At 42.6% G+C, this 17,985-nt stretch overlaps 1 protein-coding gene and 1 pseudogene across 3 annotated transcripts in view; both read right to left on the bottom strand.

The window, feature by feature from the left end:
• Nucleotides 1-17,985, bottom strand: part of IP6K1 (inositol hexakisphosphate kinase 1) — a 78,765-nt gene that overhangs the window by 14,254 nt on the left and 46,526 nt on the right. The window contains exon 2 of one of the 3 annotated variants that reach the window (XM_059076836.2): nt 8,080-8,430. The exons of 1 other annotated variant lie outside the window; for it this stretch is intronic. In XM_059076836.2, coding sequence (XP_058932819.1) covers nt 8,080-8,302 — 223 coding nt within the window. In that variant the 5' untranslated portion in view covers nt 8,303-8,430. Of the gene's footprint in view, nt 1-8,079; nt 8,431-17,985 lie in introns of those variants that run through there. One more of the 3 variants, XM_067044211.1, reaches the window with a different exon arrangement.
• On the bottom strand, nt 3,582-4,281 carry LOC136794988 (aminoacyl tRNA synthase complex-interacting multifunctional protein 2 pseudogene; annotated as a pseudogene).

The raw sequence follows: 17,985 nt of genomic DNA, 5'->3' as shown, positions 1-17,985 counted from the left end.
TGTACCATTTGACATTCTTACCAGCCATGTTCCTATTTCTCCATATCTTTGCCACTCTTTCTTCCTTCCTGTCTTCCTTCCTTCCTTTCTATTCCTTCTTTCTTTTAATGTATTTTTATTTATTTATTCAAATTAATTTTTATTGGAATATAGTTGCTTTACAATGTTGTATTAGTTTTCTTTCTTTTTAATAGCCATCCACTGGTTGTGAGTAGTCTCTATTGTGGTTTAGATTTGCATTTCCCTAATGACTAATGATGTTGATTATCTTTTCATGTGCTTATTGGCCATTTGTGTATCTAATCTGGAGAAATGTTTACTCAACTCCTTTGACCATTTATGAATAGGGTTGTTTCTTAACCTTTTTTTTTAACATCTTTATTGGAGTATAATTGCTTTTGTTTCTTAACTCTTAATTGGCAAAAAGAGGTAGACTAGTTCTTAGAACTAGTTGTTGTTTTTTACCTCAGGGCTTTTGTTTATGAGTGGAAGCTTGGAATGTTCTTTCCATTGTCCTTTGCCCACAGATGCTCCTCATCCTTCAGTCCTTAAAGTCTCCCCAGACACTCCTTTCCTGATCATTCTATATCAAATGCTCTGTTTTGGAAGCTTTATTATTTTCAATTACAGAACCTGACTTATTTTATTCAAAGTACTTATCACAATCTATAATTGTTTTGTCTATAATTTGTTTATTCTTTGTTTCTCACACTAGCATGTAAGCTCCATAAAGGTATGGGCCTTTTTTGTCTTTTATGCTAATGAGCAGAGGGCCTGGCATCTGGTAGATGCTCAATAAGTACTGGTAACTGAAAAATGAATGAGGCAAATTTTTGAATAACTATACAGAAGCCTAGAACCTCATATTTAGTACTATTAAGAAGTAACACTTGGGATTTCCCTGGTGGCGCAGTGGTTAGGAGTCCAATGCAGGGGACATGATGGGTTTGATCCCTGGTCCGAGAAGATCCCACATGCTGCAGAGCAACTAAGCCCGTGCACCACAGCTGCTAAGCCTAAGCTCTAGAGTCCACGAGGCACAACTACAGAGCCCATGTGCCACAACTACTGAAGCCTGCGTGCCTAGAGCTCGTGCTCCACAACAAGAGAGGCCACCACAATGAGAAACCCGTGCACTTCAACAAAGAGTAGTCCCTGCTGGCCGCAACTAGAGAAGGCCCACACGCAGCAACGAAGACCCAACAAATTGAAATGGAATGGAATGGAATGGAATGGAATGGAATGGAATGAAATGAAATAAAATATTTTTTTAAAAAAAGAAGTAACACTTGATAACTACCACTGGTCATACTAAATAAATGAAAATCCCTCTTCTAACCTACTGCCAAAATATAGTATATTACTAGCATTTTTCCTTAGCTGAGTTTTAAAAATACCTGTACTTCTGGCAATAAAGAAATATATGTGTAACTGTGGATTAGTATTAATACATGTATTTTCTAAACCTGTGTGTTGAAAGGGGCTAAAGGCAAAGATATTCCAGCAGCAATCAGAACGTCTAGCACCAAGATCTTGTTTTTTCTAAATACCATTCCTAAAAGGAAGAAGAGCTTGTTGCAGAAGTATTTGGTTCATGAATCGGGACAGGAAAAATACAAGATGAACCTGGAAGATTTTGCGGTAACTGAAAGTAAAGCAATAGTCAAAAATGATGGGGGGTGCTTCCCTGCTGGCGCAGTGGTTAAGAACCTGCCTGCCAATGCAGGGGACACGGGTTTGAGCCCTGGTCCGGGAAGATCCCACATGCCATGGAGCAACTAAGCTGTGCGCCTCAACTACTGAGCCTGTGCTCTAGAGCCCACAAGCCACAACTACTGAGCCCGTGTGCCACAACTACTGAAGCCTGTGTGCCTAGAGCCTGTGCTCTGCAACAAGAGAAGCCACCGCAGTGAGACGCCCATGTACCGCCACAAAGAGTAACCCCCGCTCACTGCAACTAGAGAAAGCCCGCACGCAGCAACAAAGACCCAACGCAGCCAAAAATAAATTAATTTTTTTAAAAAAAAGTTAAATCGGGCTTCCCTGGTGGTGCAGTGGTTGAGAGTCCGCCTGCCGATGCAGGGGACACGGGTTTGTGCCCCGGTCCGGGAAGATCCCACATGCCTTGGAGCTGCTGGGCCCAAGAGCCATGGCCACTGAGCCTGCGCGTCCAGAGCCTGTGCTCCACAACGGGAGAGGCCACAACAGTGAGAGGTCCGCGTAGCACCAAAAACAAACAAACAAACAAACAAATAAATAAATAATAAAAAAGTTAGGGCTTCCCTGGTGGCGCAGTGGTTGAGAATCCGCCTGCCGATGCAGGGGACACGGGTTCGTGCCCCGGTCCGGGAAGATCCCACATGCTGCAGAGTGGCTGGGCCCGTGAACCATGGCCGCTGAGCCTGCGCGTCCGGAGCCTGCGCTCCGCAATGGGAGAGGCCACAACAGTGAGAGGCCCGCGTACCACAAAAAAAAAAAAAAAAAAAAAAAAAAAAAAAAAAAAAAAAAAAAAAGTTAAATCACCAATAACAAGGTATGTACCTTGTGACATGATGAACTGAAGAGGACACAGGATCATTTCTATCACCCCAAAATATTAGGTTGGCCAGAAAGTTCGTTTGGGTTTTTCTGTGACATCGTACAAAAACCCGAATGAACTTTCTGGCCAACCCAACATACACCCTCAATCTAATTCTGAGGAAAGGTAAGACAAATCCAAATTTAGGGACAGTCTACAAAATAACTACTAGTACTCTTCAAAAGTGTCAAGGTCAGGACTTCCCTGGTGTCGCAGTGGTTAAGAATCCGCCTGCCAATGCAGGGAACACGGTTCAAGCCCTGGTCCAGGAAGACCCCACATGCTGCAGAGCAACTAAGCCCGTGCGCTACAACTACTGAGCCTGTACTCTAGAGCCCATGAACCACAACTACTGAGCCCGTGTGCCACACTACTGAACCCTGCACACCTAGAGCCCATGCTCCACAACAAGAGAAGCCACCGCAATGAGAAGCCTGCGCACCACAACGAAGAGTAGCCCCTCACTCGCCACATCTAGAGAAAGCCCACATGCAGCAATGAAGACCCAATGCAGCCCAAAATAAACTTATACATGGAACAACAGCCAAAATTTGAATAAAATGTACGGATTAGTTAATAGTATTATACCAATGTTCCTTTCCTGGCTTTGGTAATTATAAATTATACTATGGTTATGTTTTGTTTTTGTTTTTTTGCAGTACGTGGGCCTCTCACCGTTGTGGCCTCTCCCGTTGCGGAGCACAGGCTCCAGACGTGCAGGCTCAGCAGCCATGGCTCACGGGCCCAGCCGCTCCACGGCACATGGGATCTTCCTGGACCAGGGCACGAACCCGTGTCCCCTTCATCAGCAGGCGGACTCTCAACCACTGCGCCACCAGGGAAGCCCAATGGTTATGTATTTTTGAATGATGCTTTTGCTTATTGATACTAGACAACCAGCCTCAGTAAAGACTCTGATTTTAGTATAAGTCTCTTTACTAACAATCGGCATGAAACAGCATCATACTTAAAATCTAAACCCTTTAAAATAAGGTACTGAAATTCACTTAAGGAGCTTAAGGGCAGTGTTAAAAAGGGCCAGGTTTTCACAGGCCCTCATCCACTTCTGCATGTTGGCTGGCACCATCACACTGCAGCCTCCTGTCTGCTGGAGAACAGACCGCAGCATAATTTTTGCCACAGTGAGTTCATTCCCAAGAAGCCAGGAGCTCTTCCCAAAAGCTGAATTAATGGAGCAGAACACAGTGGCTTCCCTCTTCTGGCTGAAAAATAGCTCTATCTACCCAGCTATCTATAAGGGTTATTAAACTTACAGCATTATGCTTCTGGCCAAACAGAAAACAAAAAATGTGATGTTCCCTTCTCCTTCAATGGGATACATCATTTGGATACTGAACTTCATCTGAGTCTTTAGCACATTCTTCCAAATTAAGAGTAAAACCCAGCACTTAAGAAGGTTTTCTGGTGTGCTCTTGACTGCTGAATGTGTGTGAACAGTAGAGAGGACTCTAGTGGTCACAGAGTAGCCAGTGCAACACAAGCAGAGAGAGGGGAAGGGAGTGGAAGGGAGGGGAGGCTGGGTTTGTGTTGATCAAGATGTCTTTCAGTGCCCTGTAGTCTCTCCCAAACACTGAATTTAAGCCCAATGCATTGGTAGCTAAAGCAGTGGGTTCATCAGCTTGGATTATGTTGGTAATATCCAAATCCACATCTGGCATCTGAATCATCTTGGAGAGACCATCGACTACAGCTTTCAATTCATACAGATACTTCAGAATATCACCTTGGTGGAAAAAATAAAGTATCTTGGTGGAACTCAAGAGGTTGAAGACTCTTCCTGCATCTAGCACGGGGCTGATGGTCCTGCCATGCACACTGGGGAGCCAGTACATGCATCTACACAGAGAGGTGAGCCACACAATGACAGGGCTTTACTTGATACCTCGGCATCATGGGACCATTAGAGGAACTCTTATTATTCTTGCAACTTTTCTGTAATTTTTAATTTATTTCAAAATAAAAAGTAAATTACTTCCCTGGTGGTCTTGTGGTTAAGATTCCGTGCTTCCACTGCAGGTGGCATGGGTTTGATTTGATGCCTGGTCGGGGAACATGCCACATGGTGCAGCCAAAAACAACAAAAAAAGGTAAAAACCCTACAGTATCAGTCTTTGAAATACATGAATTGGACCCATCATATCTTCCATTTTCTCTGAATAAACTGGACTTCATTTGACTTAAAAAGAAGAGATCAATTTTAATTTAATTGTATTTTTGAGAAAATGTATTTATTCTTCCCTAGTGAAAATGCAGACTGAGGGGAAAAAAAATCAGGTAGATACTAAGGATTTGGTATGGCTTTTAAAGACCTCTGTTCCCCAGTCTGAGAGAAGGTTGGGGGAAAAACTGAACCAATATATGACTGACAATCCTTCCCTGGGTGGCATCTTGAAATTCTAACTTGTCCCAGTTCTGATGGTTGTGATTTAGAAAACATTTCTTTGGAGCCATGGGCTCAACTCCATTTTAAGGGTTTTTTTTTCCCCTGAGCATCAGAAGAACTCCATGAGCTAACAGGGCTTGTAGTTCTCTTTCTGGTTTTGGCATATTTATAGCAGAAGATTTGGCCATGGATGTGTTGAGTGTGGATGAGTAGGCGGCTAAAGCTACATTTATAAAGCATTTATAACTGTTGTTTCTTAGCCACTTAGAGACAGCAATGTGTTTGATTCTGGCTTCTCTCTCGTTTTGCAGCCTTAGAATATTTATTCCTCCAAATTCAATATTATTCTGATTCTGTTTTGAAAATAATAACAAACCATACAATTCAAAACTGCACAAAGGACTTGAACAGACATTTCTCCAGAGAAGATACACAAATGGCCAATGGCACATCAACATCATTCATTAATCATTAAGAAAATGCATTATCAAAACAAAACAATGAGACACCACTTCACACCTACTAGGGTGGCTATAATTTTTTTTTAATGGAAAATAAGGGTTTTGTAAGGATGTGGAGAAATAGGAACACTGTTGGTAAGAATGTCAAATGGTATAGCCACTATGGAAAAGTTTGACAGTTCCTCAAAAAAGTTAAACATAGAATTACCATATGATTCAGCAATTCCACTCCTATATACTCAAAAGAATTGGAAACAGAGACTCAGATAAATACTCACAGAAGTATTATTCACAATAGCCAAAAGGTGGAAACAACCCAAGTGTCCATCAACCGATGAACGGATAAACAAAATGTGGCATATATTTACATTGGAATAGTATTCAGCCATAAAAACAATTGAAGTTCTGACACATGCTACAAGGTGGATGAACTTTGAAAACATTATGCTAAGTGAAATAAGTGAGACCCAAAAGGAGAAATGTTACATGATTCCACTTGTATGAAATATCTACAATGGGCAAATTTGTAGAGACAGAAAGTAGATTAGAGGGTACCAGGGGTTCAGGAGAGAGGGAAATGGGGAGTTATTTAATGGGTATAGAGATTTTGAGATGATGTAAAAGTTCTGGAAACAGATAATGGTAATGGTCTATAGCACTGTGAATGTATTTAATGCCACTAAATTATACACTTATAAATGGTAAATTTTGGGCTTCCCTGGTGGCGCAGTGGTTGAGAGTCTGCCTGCCGATGCAGGGGACATGGGTTTGTGCCCTGCTCTGGGAAGATACCACATGCCGTGGAGCAGCTGGGCCCGTGAGACATGGCCGCTGAGCCTGTGCGTCCGGAGCCTGTATTCCACAACGGGAGAGGCCCCAACAGTGAGAGGCCCGCGTACCGCAAAAAAAAAAAAAAAAAAAGAAAAAAAAGGTAAATTTTCCACTTTAAAAAAAAAGGTTGAATTTTATGTTATGTGGACTTCCCTGATGGTGCAGTGGTTAAGAATCCACCTGCCAATGCAGGGGACACGGGTTCAAGCCCTGGTCCGGGACAATTCCACATGCTGCAGAGCAACTAAGCCTGTGCGCCACAACTACTGAGCCTGCAATCTAGAGCCCGCGTGCCACAACTACTGAAGCCTGTGCACCTAGAGCCCGTGCTCCGCAACAAGAGAAGCCACCACAATGCGAAGCCTGTGCAATGCAACAAAGAGTAGCCCCCACTCACTGCAACTAGAGAAAACCCGCGCACAGCAACGAAGACCCAACGCAGCCAAAAATAAATAAATAAATATTTAAATGTTTATGTTATATATATTTCACCACAATTAAAGGGTTAAGGAAACAAAAGTCAATACCAATATGGATTGGTTTTTCTAAATCGAGAATCCCCCAAGTAAAGGATGGTACAAACATGACTGAATTCATATTGCTTTGGAAAAGTTAAAAAAGTTAAAAAGCAGAACACAGGGGCTTCCCTGGTGGCACAGTGGTTAAGAATCTGCTTGGCCAACACAAGGGACAAAGGTTCGAGCCCTGGTCCCGGAGGATCCCACATGCCACAGAGCAACTAAGCCCGTGTGCCACAGCTACTGAGCATGCGCTCTAGAACCCTCAAGCCACAACTACTGAGCCTGAGCCCTACAGCCCGTGAGCTACAACTACTGAAGCCCGCACGCCACAACTACTGAAGCCCATGCACCTAGAGCCCATGCTCCACAACAAGAAAGGCCACTGCAATGAGAAGCCCACGCACCACAACAAAGAGTAGCCCCTGCTCACCGCAACTAGAGAAAGCCCACGCACAGCAACAAAGACCCAATGCAACCAAAAATAAATAAATTAAATTAATTAAAAACAAAACAAAACAAAACAGAACACAGCGAATTCCCTGGCGGTCCAGTGGTTAGAACTCGGTGCTTTTACTTCAGTGGCCCAGGTTCAATTCCTGGTCAGGGAACTAAGATCCCGCAAGCCATGTGGCACAGCCAAAACAAAACAAAAAACAGAACACAAAAAACCTAACTTACACATGAGGGGCAATCATAAAAATATATAAACATGGTGACAAAAATCAGATTTGAAAATCAAGTACCTTAAATTCTGGTATATATTCACAGGGTTCTAGTCTATAAAGTTAATTTACATTTTAAAACCGATTATTTTTCCTTTAAAAGTTAGGACCCTCCAGGCCCCAGTCCTTCTGTAGATTTCTTACCATCAATTCATGCCCCAGCACATACATACACAAGCTCCACAGAGCCTCCTCGCCAGCTGTCTCATCGCCTTAGCCTGGAAAGCATCCAATTCTTCCTCCTCTGGGACCAGATAAGTGCTGCCCCTTCTCTCCTAGACCATTCCAGCAAACAGGTTTGAAACCTCCTTGACACCAGCATGCTCTTCACCAATGGGACTTAATGCTGTGAAATTCTTCTCAGGTTTACCTATCAATGAATTCAATTTTCAAGATCTAAAGACCTTGCTGATGCTTTCAGCTTCAAATTTTGCTTAACAAAGTGACTCTGCTGCTTTGAGACAACAGAGACCTACAATCACACCACAAGGCCATCAGAACAAGGAAAACTGAGCTGAGGGCCTATAAGCTGCTGCTGTCTCCAAACTGGCCAGTGACTGACCTTTGTACTCAGGGGTGAACTCCTTCATTTCGGGAGGGAGGGACTCGTAGAAGCGTTGCTCCCGGGAGATGAGGGGCTTGCACACAGTGTGGTCGTCGTAGCGCATCATGCTGCTGTGTCCGCCCACCTGGTGGATGAAGGGCTCCAGGAGGACTCCCCGGTCTCCGGCCCGACTTGCATTCTTGCCATACTGCCCCACTTCCATGGTTTGACAAACACACATCGCGTTGGGGGCCAGTTGCACACTGAGAGCAGAGGATGCAGCACATGAGCCACAAAAGGAGAGCTAGGTAGAAGGTCCTGGCGAGCTGAAAACCAACGGTCAGAGTCTGTTCAGCTTATTCTTCTCTCCTAACAGAGGGAAGAGAGGAAAAGAGGGAATCAAAACACCAGGCAAGCTACAGTTTCCCTGAAGTTCACAGAATATCCACTCCTGAGGAACAACAGGGATTCTGTCTTGTTCCCTGCTATGTGTTCCCCAGTATATACAACACTGCCTGATTCATGAGAGGTAGCTGAGTCAATTTCTGTTGAATGATGTAATTTTGGTCTCTTCCATCCGTCTTTTTATGCACAGAAGTCCATATTCTCTTCCTTTCCTAGTTCTCAGATCCCTTCTAAGTTCTCTAAAGGATTTGATTTTAGAGCTACAGCATGTTATAGCCATCAGGAAGGCAACTATCCCTGTTTACTTCACATTCAGTTAAGAGTTCAAGAAAAAAACAGAAAGCAACACCAACTCACTCTGTTTGGATTTCTCACAATACTCAGTACTGCTAAGGGTCTCTCCCTGACTCAAAGAAAGGATTTTTGCCTGAGAAATCAGGTCACTCTAAGATTCCCAACTTTTCTGCTGAAGGTGCCAAGGACCAGACAGGGAAAGCCATTCCTTCCTGAGTTGTAGAAGCATAAAAAGGTTTTGTTTTGGGACTTCCCTGGTGGTCCAGTGGGTAAGACTCTGTGCTCCCAATGCAGGGGGCCTGGGTTTGATCCCTGGTGGGGGAACTAGATCCCACATGCATGCCACAACTCAGAGTTCAAATGCCAGAACTAAGAAGACCACGTGCCGCAGCTAAGATGTCTGTCTGCATGCTGCAACTAAGAGCCCTCATGCTGCAACTAAAAGATCCTGCATGCCGCAATGAAAAAACATGTCGCGACGAAGATCCCACATGCCACAACTAAGACCTGCACAGCCAAAATAAATAAATAAATATTTTAAAAAATGTTTTGTTTTTCTGAAAGGAATTCAGGCTTCATATTTCTTCTACTTTAAATCTATGGCCATCAATTTATGACCATGTCTAGCACCAGAGAGCTTCCCTTTCTGTTTGACTCTAGGGACAAAGAAAAGCTCTTTGTACTTAAATAAGAATTTTTTTTTTTTTTAAAGAAGATGTTGGGTGTAGGTGTTTATTAATTTATTTTATTTATTTTTTGCCGTGTTGGGTCTTCGTTTCTGTGCGAGGGCTTTCTCTAGTTGTGGCAAGCGGGGGCCACTCTTCATCGGGGTGCGCGGGCCTCTATTGCGGCCTCTCCTGTTGCGGAGCACAGGCTCCAGACGCGCAGGCTCAGTAATTGTGGCTCACGGGCCCAGCCGCTCCGTGGCATGCGGGATCCTCCCAGACCAGGGCTCGAACCCGTGTCCCCTGCATTAGCAGGCAGATTCTCAACCACTGCGCCATCAGGGAAACCCTAAATAACCTTTTAATGTCAGTCTTCTCTCAAGAAAGTTAATATAGTGGGCAACTTAATACTGAATGTATTTTTAAAATTAGGAATGTAGTAGGTAGGGAGGGTGGGGGAGGGAAGGATTGGGAGTTCGGGATTAGCAGAGGCAAACTAATATATAGAACAGATAAACAAGGTCTTACTGCATAGCACAAGGCACTATATTCAATATCCTGTGATAAACCATAATGGAAAAGAATATGAAAAAGAACATATATATATGTATAACTGAGTCACTTGGATGTACAGAAGAAATTAACACAACATTGTAAATAAACTATACTTCAATAAAATTTTTAAAAAATTAAAAAGGAATGTAGTAGGCAAGACAACATTTGAAAGATCAAGACTTAAAAAAGAAAAAAAATATAGAGGAAAAATATGGTTTTATCTGCAAGAGATAATAAACTTTTTTTTTCTGAACCTCATAATTATGGGCAAAATGAGCTATACAAGAACACTGTTGCAAAACTGCAAAATTTTCTTAATCCAAAACTGCCCAGGAAACTATGTTCTATTTCACCGCTATCAACAAAAATAAATTATTCTCCATTCCCACTCCCACAAACAGATCAGCACCACTTCAAAGCTATTCATTTTTTAGTCCTCCTTCAGGATAAGGCAACTCCCTGCCCCAGGGAGTTTTTTGAGACTCCACTCTCTTGAAACAAGAGTTCAATGTACACCTCTGCGACTCCTACAGCATACTGTGCCAACTCTAAGGCAGCAATAAATCACTGTACTGTCATCTATTTTGTCATCTGTCACCACCACCAAACCATTCTCTCTTAACTCCATCTAGGATCCAAGGCAGTTCCTGGCACACAGTAGTGCTCAAAATAAGGTTAGAATGAATTAAAATAATTCCAGGAAGAGGACCACAGTGAGTAAAAGCACAACAATATGAAAATAAAATATGAAAGCACAGTGGCAGTGCTTAGGAAAGAAAGTGGGGGCAGGAAGCAGTTGCAGAAGGCTTATCTCAGGGTTCCTGGAGGTGCCCACTGTGGCAGTGGACTCTAGTTAGCAATGTCAATCAGCTCCTGCCCTGGCTCCTCTTCACCCTGGGATTGCCTCTGACCACAGATGGGATACAAAGAAGGTGCCAGACTTTCTAGCCTGGGTCAGTGGGTATCTGGTTTAGGAGAGGGGTCAACAGTGCCAAGTGCCCCAGAAGAGTTGGACGTTAGGGCCATTCCCTGGACTCTGGGAGATCCGTGGCATCCTCTGCAGCCCCCACAGGACTGAAAGGAAGAAGTTCAATCTCCAGTCAGATACAGACTTTTGATATTTTGTTTCCCCTTGATGTCTACATAAAGTCATGGTACTGTTTTTGTGTTTGAAATATTTTCTTAGAAGTAAACATGTAAAATATACCACATTTCTATAGCTCTGATTTGGCATTTCTTTTTAAATAAACTGGGAACCTAAAAAAGTGGAAGTGCCCAGAACTCTCTCAACCTCTGTGAAGCCCTGGCCTACAAGGTGTGGAGCCTTGTATGTCACTTGAAGTAAGAAACTTCAAGTTTCCTCATGAAGACATGCCCACTGCCAACCCTGTGGGATATGCCGATGTAAGTGAACGGCTTGGGCTTGACTCACCTACTGCCCAGCCTTGAAAGTTCTGGAAATAGCAAAAGCTCTCTCTCTCTCTCTTTTTTTTTTTTTTTGCGGTACACAGGCCTCTCACTGTTGGGGTCTCTCCCGTTGCGGAGCACAGGCTCTGGATGCGCAGGCTCAGCGGCCATGGCTCACGGGCCCAGCTGCTCCGCGGTATGTGGGATCTTCCCGGACCGGGGCACGAACCCATGTTCCCTGCATCGGCAAGCGGACTCTCAACCACTGAGCCACCAGGGAAGCCCTCTGACTCTTTTTGATAAACAACCAGAGGTCGTTCCTGAAGTCTGGTGTCCACCAAGGCCCGCTGTAAAAACCATGGACTGAGAGGGCTATGGATGATGGTGTCTGTCTCCACTATTCCTTTCCTAATAGCGTCCCAATCTTGTTCAGGTAGCCAAACCTCAAGGGAATGTGAAATTCCATTCTAGCTCAGGGAGAATCTTGAACAGTACCTCAGTTCTTATGAGCTTATTTAGGAAAAAGCATGTGACTCTCTTCTTCCCAATGAGATGAGGAGAAGTTGGCCAGGGATTCTCTGGGAAAAGATACCTTGCTCTTAACATGAGAGAGGGGTACCTCCTCTTCCTCAGGATATTATTCTGTCTGCACGTGTATCTGAGACTACTGCAGCCACCTTGTGACTCTAAAAGATACTTGCCTGGGCTTCCCTGGTGGCACAGTGGTTGAGAGTCCGCCTACCGATGCAGGGGACACAGGTTCGTGCCCTGGTCTGGGAAGATCCCACATGCCACGGAGCGGCTGGGCCCGTGAGCCATGGCCGCTGAGCCTGCGCATCCAGAGCCTGTGCTCCGCAAAAGGAGAGGCCACAATAGTGAGAGGCCCGCGTAACGCAGAAAAAAAAAGAAAAAAAGATACTTGCCTAAGACAAGGCCAACATGCTGAGCATACAGAACAGGAAGAAAAAATAAGGGCCCATGATGCTGTCACTAAAGTACTGGATATCCTGTTATGTAAAAAAAATAAATTTCCCTTTATGCTTTAAGCCAGTCCCATTAGGATGTTCTGTCACTTGCAGTCAAAACCATCATAAATGAAAAGACAGAAACAGTTGCATCAAAATCCCCAGATCTCCAGTTAATACACTTTGCACATAAAGAGGTCACTAACTGTTTTCTGATGACAACAAGGAAACTTCCAACAAATGAAGAACAAGCTCTTTCACTAATGACAAAAGGGCATATTCTCCATAAGCCCCAAAAAGAAAAATGTTGCTCTATAATTTTTTAAGTGTCCCTGAAGGCAGAGAATGTGAATTATGTCTGGTCCATAGCGCTGGTACCAAGATACGAAAAAAGAAACTGACCAACAGAAAATTCATTCTCTCATACATTCATACAGGTTCATATTTGAACCTGTCCAAATATCCAAATAATTTAGTTTAGAACTGATTCTACTATGCTTCAACAGGAGGCAGACCATAAAAGTAATTTATACTCTTGCCACTTCAGGACCTTACCGCTCATTTTTTTTTTTTTTTTTAACAAATGGATCTAAATACCATGTAGTCAATAAATCATATTTCCCGGAGTATAATTAATCTCAAAGATTTTGCAGACTGTCCTCTGCAAATACACTGACCTGATTTCCAGTAGTTTACACCATTCAAGATGTCAATAGCTTCTGCAGTCTTTTCTAGACTTAAGAAACTACTAGCATAAAGAAAAACTTGTGGGGACTTCCCTGGTGGTCCAGTGGTAAAGAATACGCCTTCCAACGCAGGGAACATGGGTTCAACCCCTGGTTGGGGAACTAAGGTCCCACATGCCACAGGGGAACTAAGCCCACGCACAACTATTGAGTTCACGCACCTCAACCAGAGAGCCTGCGTGCCGCAAACTACACAGCCCAGGCGCTCTGAAACCCACGCTCCACAACTAGAGAGAGAAAACCCACACGCCACAACTAGAGAGAAGCCGATGCGCCACAACTGGAGAGAAGCCTGCGTGCTGCAACGAAAAGATCCCACATGCTGCAATAAGACCTGACGCAGCCAAAAAAATAAAGGGACTTCCTTGGTGGGGCAGTGGTTAAGAATCCGCCTGCCAATGCAGGGGACACGGGTTCAAGCCGTGGTCCAGGAAGATCCACATGCCGCGGAGCCACTAAGCCCGTGCACCACAACTCTGAGCCTGCGCTCTAGAGCCCACAAGCCACAATTACTGAGCCCGTGCACCTAGAACCTGTGCTCCACAAGAGAAGCCACTGCAATGAGAAGCCCGCGCACCACAACAGAGTAGCCCCCCACTCCCCGCAACTAGTCAAAGTCCGCACGCAGCACCGAAGACCCAAGCAGCCAAAAATAAATTTTTGAAAAATTTTTGAAATAAAATATGTATAAATATATAAAAAAAGAAAAACTTGTGAATTCTTTAAAAGCTACAAAGTATCAAAAATATCACATAACTGCAATCATGAGGGCCTCTGGTTTCACTGCCATGGGTTAAACTAAAAACAAACCAAAAAAACCTCCCTACCAGAATACGTTTTTGGTTTGGTTTGGTTTTGTAAACGAAACTCCAAAGGCTTTCCCTGGGGAAAACTTTATAAATAGTACTCTTTTTCCCTATGTGGCATCTTAGACCTGCGTCACTACAGAAATCATGGCCAAGTTTCACTTTTCTGTGTAGATGTGTTCCCATGTAAATATGTTTCCAAGTTACCTGTCTTGTCAACTTCCCAGGTAACATAAAGATTTTTCTCTGGAAAGGTGGAATCCCTACAGATACAGACCTCCATGCTGGCAAGCATTGCTTTCCTGGGTGTCAAGGAAAGGAACAAAGAATAGTGCTTGAAAATTACAAATTAGCCACTTTTCTTCCCCTGTTTTTTGGCCACGCTGCGTGGCATGCGGGATCTTAGTTCCCCAACCAGGGATCAAACCCATGCCCCCTGCAGTGGAAGCATGGTGTCTTAACCTCTAAGTCCCAGGAAAGTCCCCCAAAATAGCCACTTTAATTCCACTACTCAGACAGACCCAAGAAGCATACAGTGTGGAGGAACTTGTGAGCTGCCATCCCAGTTTCTAAGACCAGCAGAAAGCTGGCATTTATTAAAAGGATCTCCAGGACGCAGAGGCTCCCACTTTCCCCAGTCATCCCAATGGCCCTTTGTTGTGACTGACAAACATGCAGAAGTGAAAAGCAACTGCAATTAGTATTTAATTCCTACAACCTAATTCTTTGACATGAAAGTCTGAAGTGGCATTTGCCCGGATTCAGAGTTGAAGGAAAATGTACTATTCTCCTTCCTCTCTACACCTTTTTGTCCTTGGCAGAAATAGGGCATTTCTCATTTTAGGGGCATTAAGGAGTACTGAAAGGAAGTAATTACAAGGAGCTACATTCTTAGGGTTTTGAGAAGAATCCTTAGAAAACTGTCTTAATTCATCTGGGCTACTGTAATAGAATACCATAGACTAGGTGCCTATAAACAACAGAAATTTGCTTCTCACTGTTCCAAAGGCTGGGAAGTTCAACACCAAGGCAATGGCAGGTTTGATGTTTGATGAGTAACTGTGTCCTCACATGGTAGAAGGGATGAAAAGGCTCTCTGGGGCCTCTTTTATAAGGGCACTAATTCCATTCATGAGGGCTCTACCCTCATGACCTAATCAGCCCCAAAGGTCCCACCTCCAAACACCATCACATTGGAAATTAGGTTTCAACATATGAATTTGTCAGGGACACAAACATTCAGTCTAGAGCAGAAATCACAATCAGTGTTTTAAGCTCTGCTGCCAGAGTACCTGTTCACTCTTTTTCTGATGAGACTTCATGATTTCTGCCATGACTTGATAGAATATTTGGTGAGGAAATCTTGTTTTTGTGAAAAGGAAACTGTCCTTTTCTATGGAAATAGTTTATAGCATTGTATGTATTGGATTGAAAATTATTTTACGTTAAAATATTTAAAAATAAGAAAATTCCCGTTGTGGAAACATGATAATTTCAGTATTTAGTAGTAAAGCTCCTCTCTGATTAACACAACCTTGAATAATGGAAATTAATCAAGAATTTTATTTAATATTATGCATTAGAGTAGACAAGACCACTGTGTTCTGACTACAATGTCTACTCTTACTGGGTTGTTTGCACTGGGGTCTGAATCAGGTGCTAGAGGAGGCAAGAAAAGTATAGCACCAAGCTAGGCTTTGGAACATTTGGCAAAATCATGTGGTGATTAAAATTATATGACCCAGGACTTCCCTGGTGGCGCAGTGGTTAAGAATCCACCTGCCAATGCTGGGGGCACGGGTTTGAGCCCTGGTCCGGGAAGACCCCACGTGCCGCGGAGCAATTAAGCCTGCGTGCCTAGAGCCCTGCTGCATGACAAGAGAAGCCACCGCAATGAGAAGCACGCATACTGCAACGAAGAGTAGCCCCCACTCGCCACAACTAGAGAAAGCCCACGCACAGCAACGAAGACCCAACGCAGCCATAAATAAATAAACAAATTTATTTATTAAAAAAAAAAGACTGTACCCAAATGAAAGGACCACTGGCTTAGCTTGTGGGGTTTTCAGTAATAGCTGCATTTTATTCAAAACTGTCACCAGCCTCAGGAGCAGAGCAGAGGTCTAAATACTTGAGGAAAAGGAGCAGCAGACATTCTTCACAAATGTGGATGCTGGAGTAAGAGGGGCTTAAGCAGCAGCAATTCCCTCCATATATTCTGGTGACTGATGTTCAGAGAGGAAATAATGTAGCTTGTTTGAATTAGTTATTTTAGATCACTGGAAGTTTATATTAAAATGGTTAAAATTTTGTCAGCTTATGAACGGACTGCTCCCCCAGAGGTCATGGAGTTCCACTGCTCTGCCTATGAATTTGTATACCACCAGCTACAGAAGTCTATATTTGTTTGTCCTTCATTTTCTTTAAAAAACTTTGGTTCCACGTTTCACTGCATAAAATGGGAAGGAGGCTATTTTTAAGAACTTGCTGAGATTCTGAAATTGAATTTTTTCCACTGGTGAACAGCAAAAAATGAAAATAAATTTGCACTTTTAAGACACTAGCTAACAATAGTTAGGCTGACTTTCTGTTTATAGTTACTAACTCCTTGAACATATAATTGAACTCCGAAATGAATTATGTTCTAATTCAAATAAAATAAAGTTTCTGATATTGCTGAAATTTATATATTTGTTTTCCTTTTTCAAAGCAAAAGCTGTTGGTGAGGTAAAATGACTATACTATCAGGTGTTATTATAGCTTATAAATTAATAAATGGGATATTTAATTCTGTAAAAAAAATTAAAATGGGTGAATTGTGGTATATTCATACAGTGGAATACTACAGAAAAATGAAAAAGAACTACTGCCAAACACCACACAGATGAATGTCACAGGTGTGAGGTAGCAAGAAAGGATCTAGACACAAAAGAGGCCATGTGGTGTGATTCTATTTATATGAAATTCAAAATGATGAAGACCACAACAGTGGTTTCTCTGGGAAAATACTAATTGAGAAGGGGCACAAAGGTAGAGGTGACAAAGATGAGTACTATACATATCCACTGAGCTGTGTATAGCTTTACTATAAGTCAGGACTTAATAAAAAGGAAAAATAATCAATAGTAGTCTCCTATACTAGCAAAAAATAATTAGAAAATGAAAACTGTTTAAATATATCCCATTTATAACAGCAACCAAAACTATATAAAGTACATATGAATCTTTAAAAATTATGACAAATCAATAAAACTTTACTGAAGGACCTAAAAGAAGACATAAATACACCATATTCATGTGGGGGGGCTCGATATTGAAATGCAATGCAATTTCAAAAAAATTCCAAGAGAGTTTTCTGACAAACTTGACAAGCTGACTTTATATTCATATGGAGGAGTAAAGACTAAGTAACATAGCTAGACAGCAATGTCAAAGAATAATGAAAGGGACTTCCCTGGTGGTCCAGTGGTAAAGAATCCGACTTCCAATGCAGGGGACACAGGTTCAATCCCTGGTAGGGGAACTAAGATCTCACATGCTGCAGGGCAACTAAGCCCGTGCATCACAACTACTGAGCTCACATGCCTCAACGAGAGAGCCCACATGCCACAACTAAAGAGTAAACCTGCACGCCACAACTAGAGAAAAGTCCAGAGCCACAACAAAGAGCCCACGAGCCCACAATGAAAGATCCTGGTGTCGCAACTAAGACCTGAGGCAGCCAAAAAAATAAATAAAATAAATAAATATTTTTAAAAAGAATGTAGAAACTTTTTTTTTAACTTAAAAAAAAAAAGAGTAATGAAAGATGACTTGCCCTCCCCAACAGCAAAGCTCTTTATGAAATTATAGCAATAAGAAAGAGTATATTTTGCAAAGAGAAGCAAAGAGATCTTAGGAACAGACATGGGAGTGCGTGGTGTGTGCCTGACGTAATATTTAATTAAAATAATATTAAATATTTAAATACCCATTATTCAATTGAAAAAGATGATCTATGTCATAAACAGGCTACATACAGATAAAATTCTATCCCTACCTCCAATAATAACCCAAAATAAATTCCCAACATATAAATGTG

This window comes from Kogia breviceps, chromosome 10 (genome assembly GCF_026419965.1).
Source record: "Kogia breviceps isolate mKogBre1 chromosome 10, mKogBre1 haplotype 1, whole genome shotgun sequence".
Lineage (NCBI taxonomy): Eukaryota > Metazoa > Chordata > Mammalia > Artiodactyla > Physeteridae > Kogia > Kogia breviceps.
The sequence above is the reverse complement of the archived record's forward strand: the minus strand, read 5'-3'. Positions and strand labels throughout refer to the sequence as shown.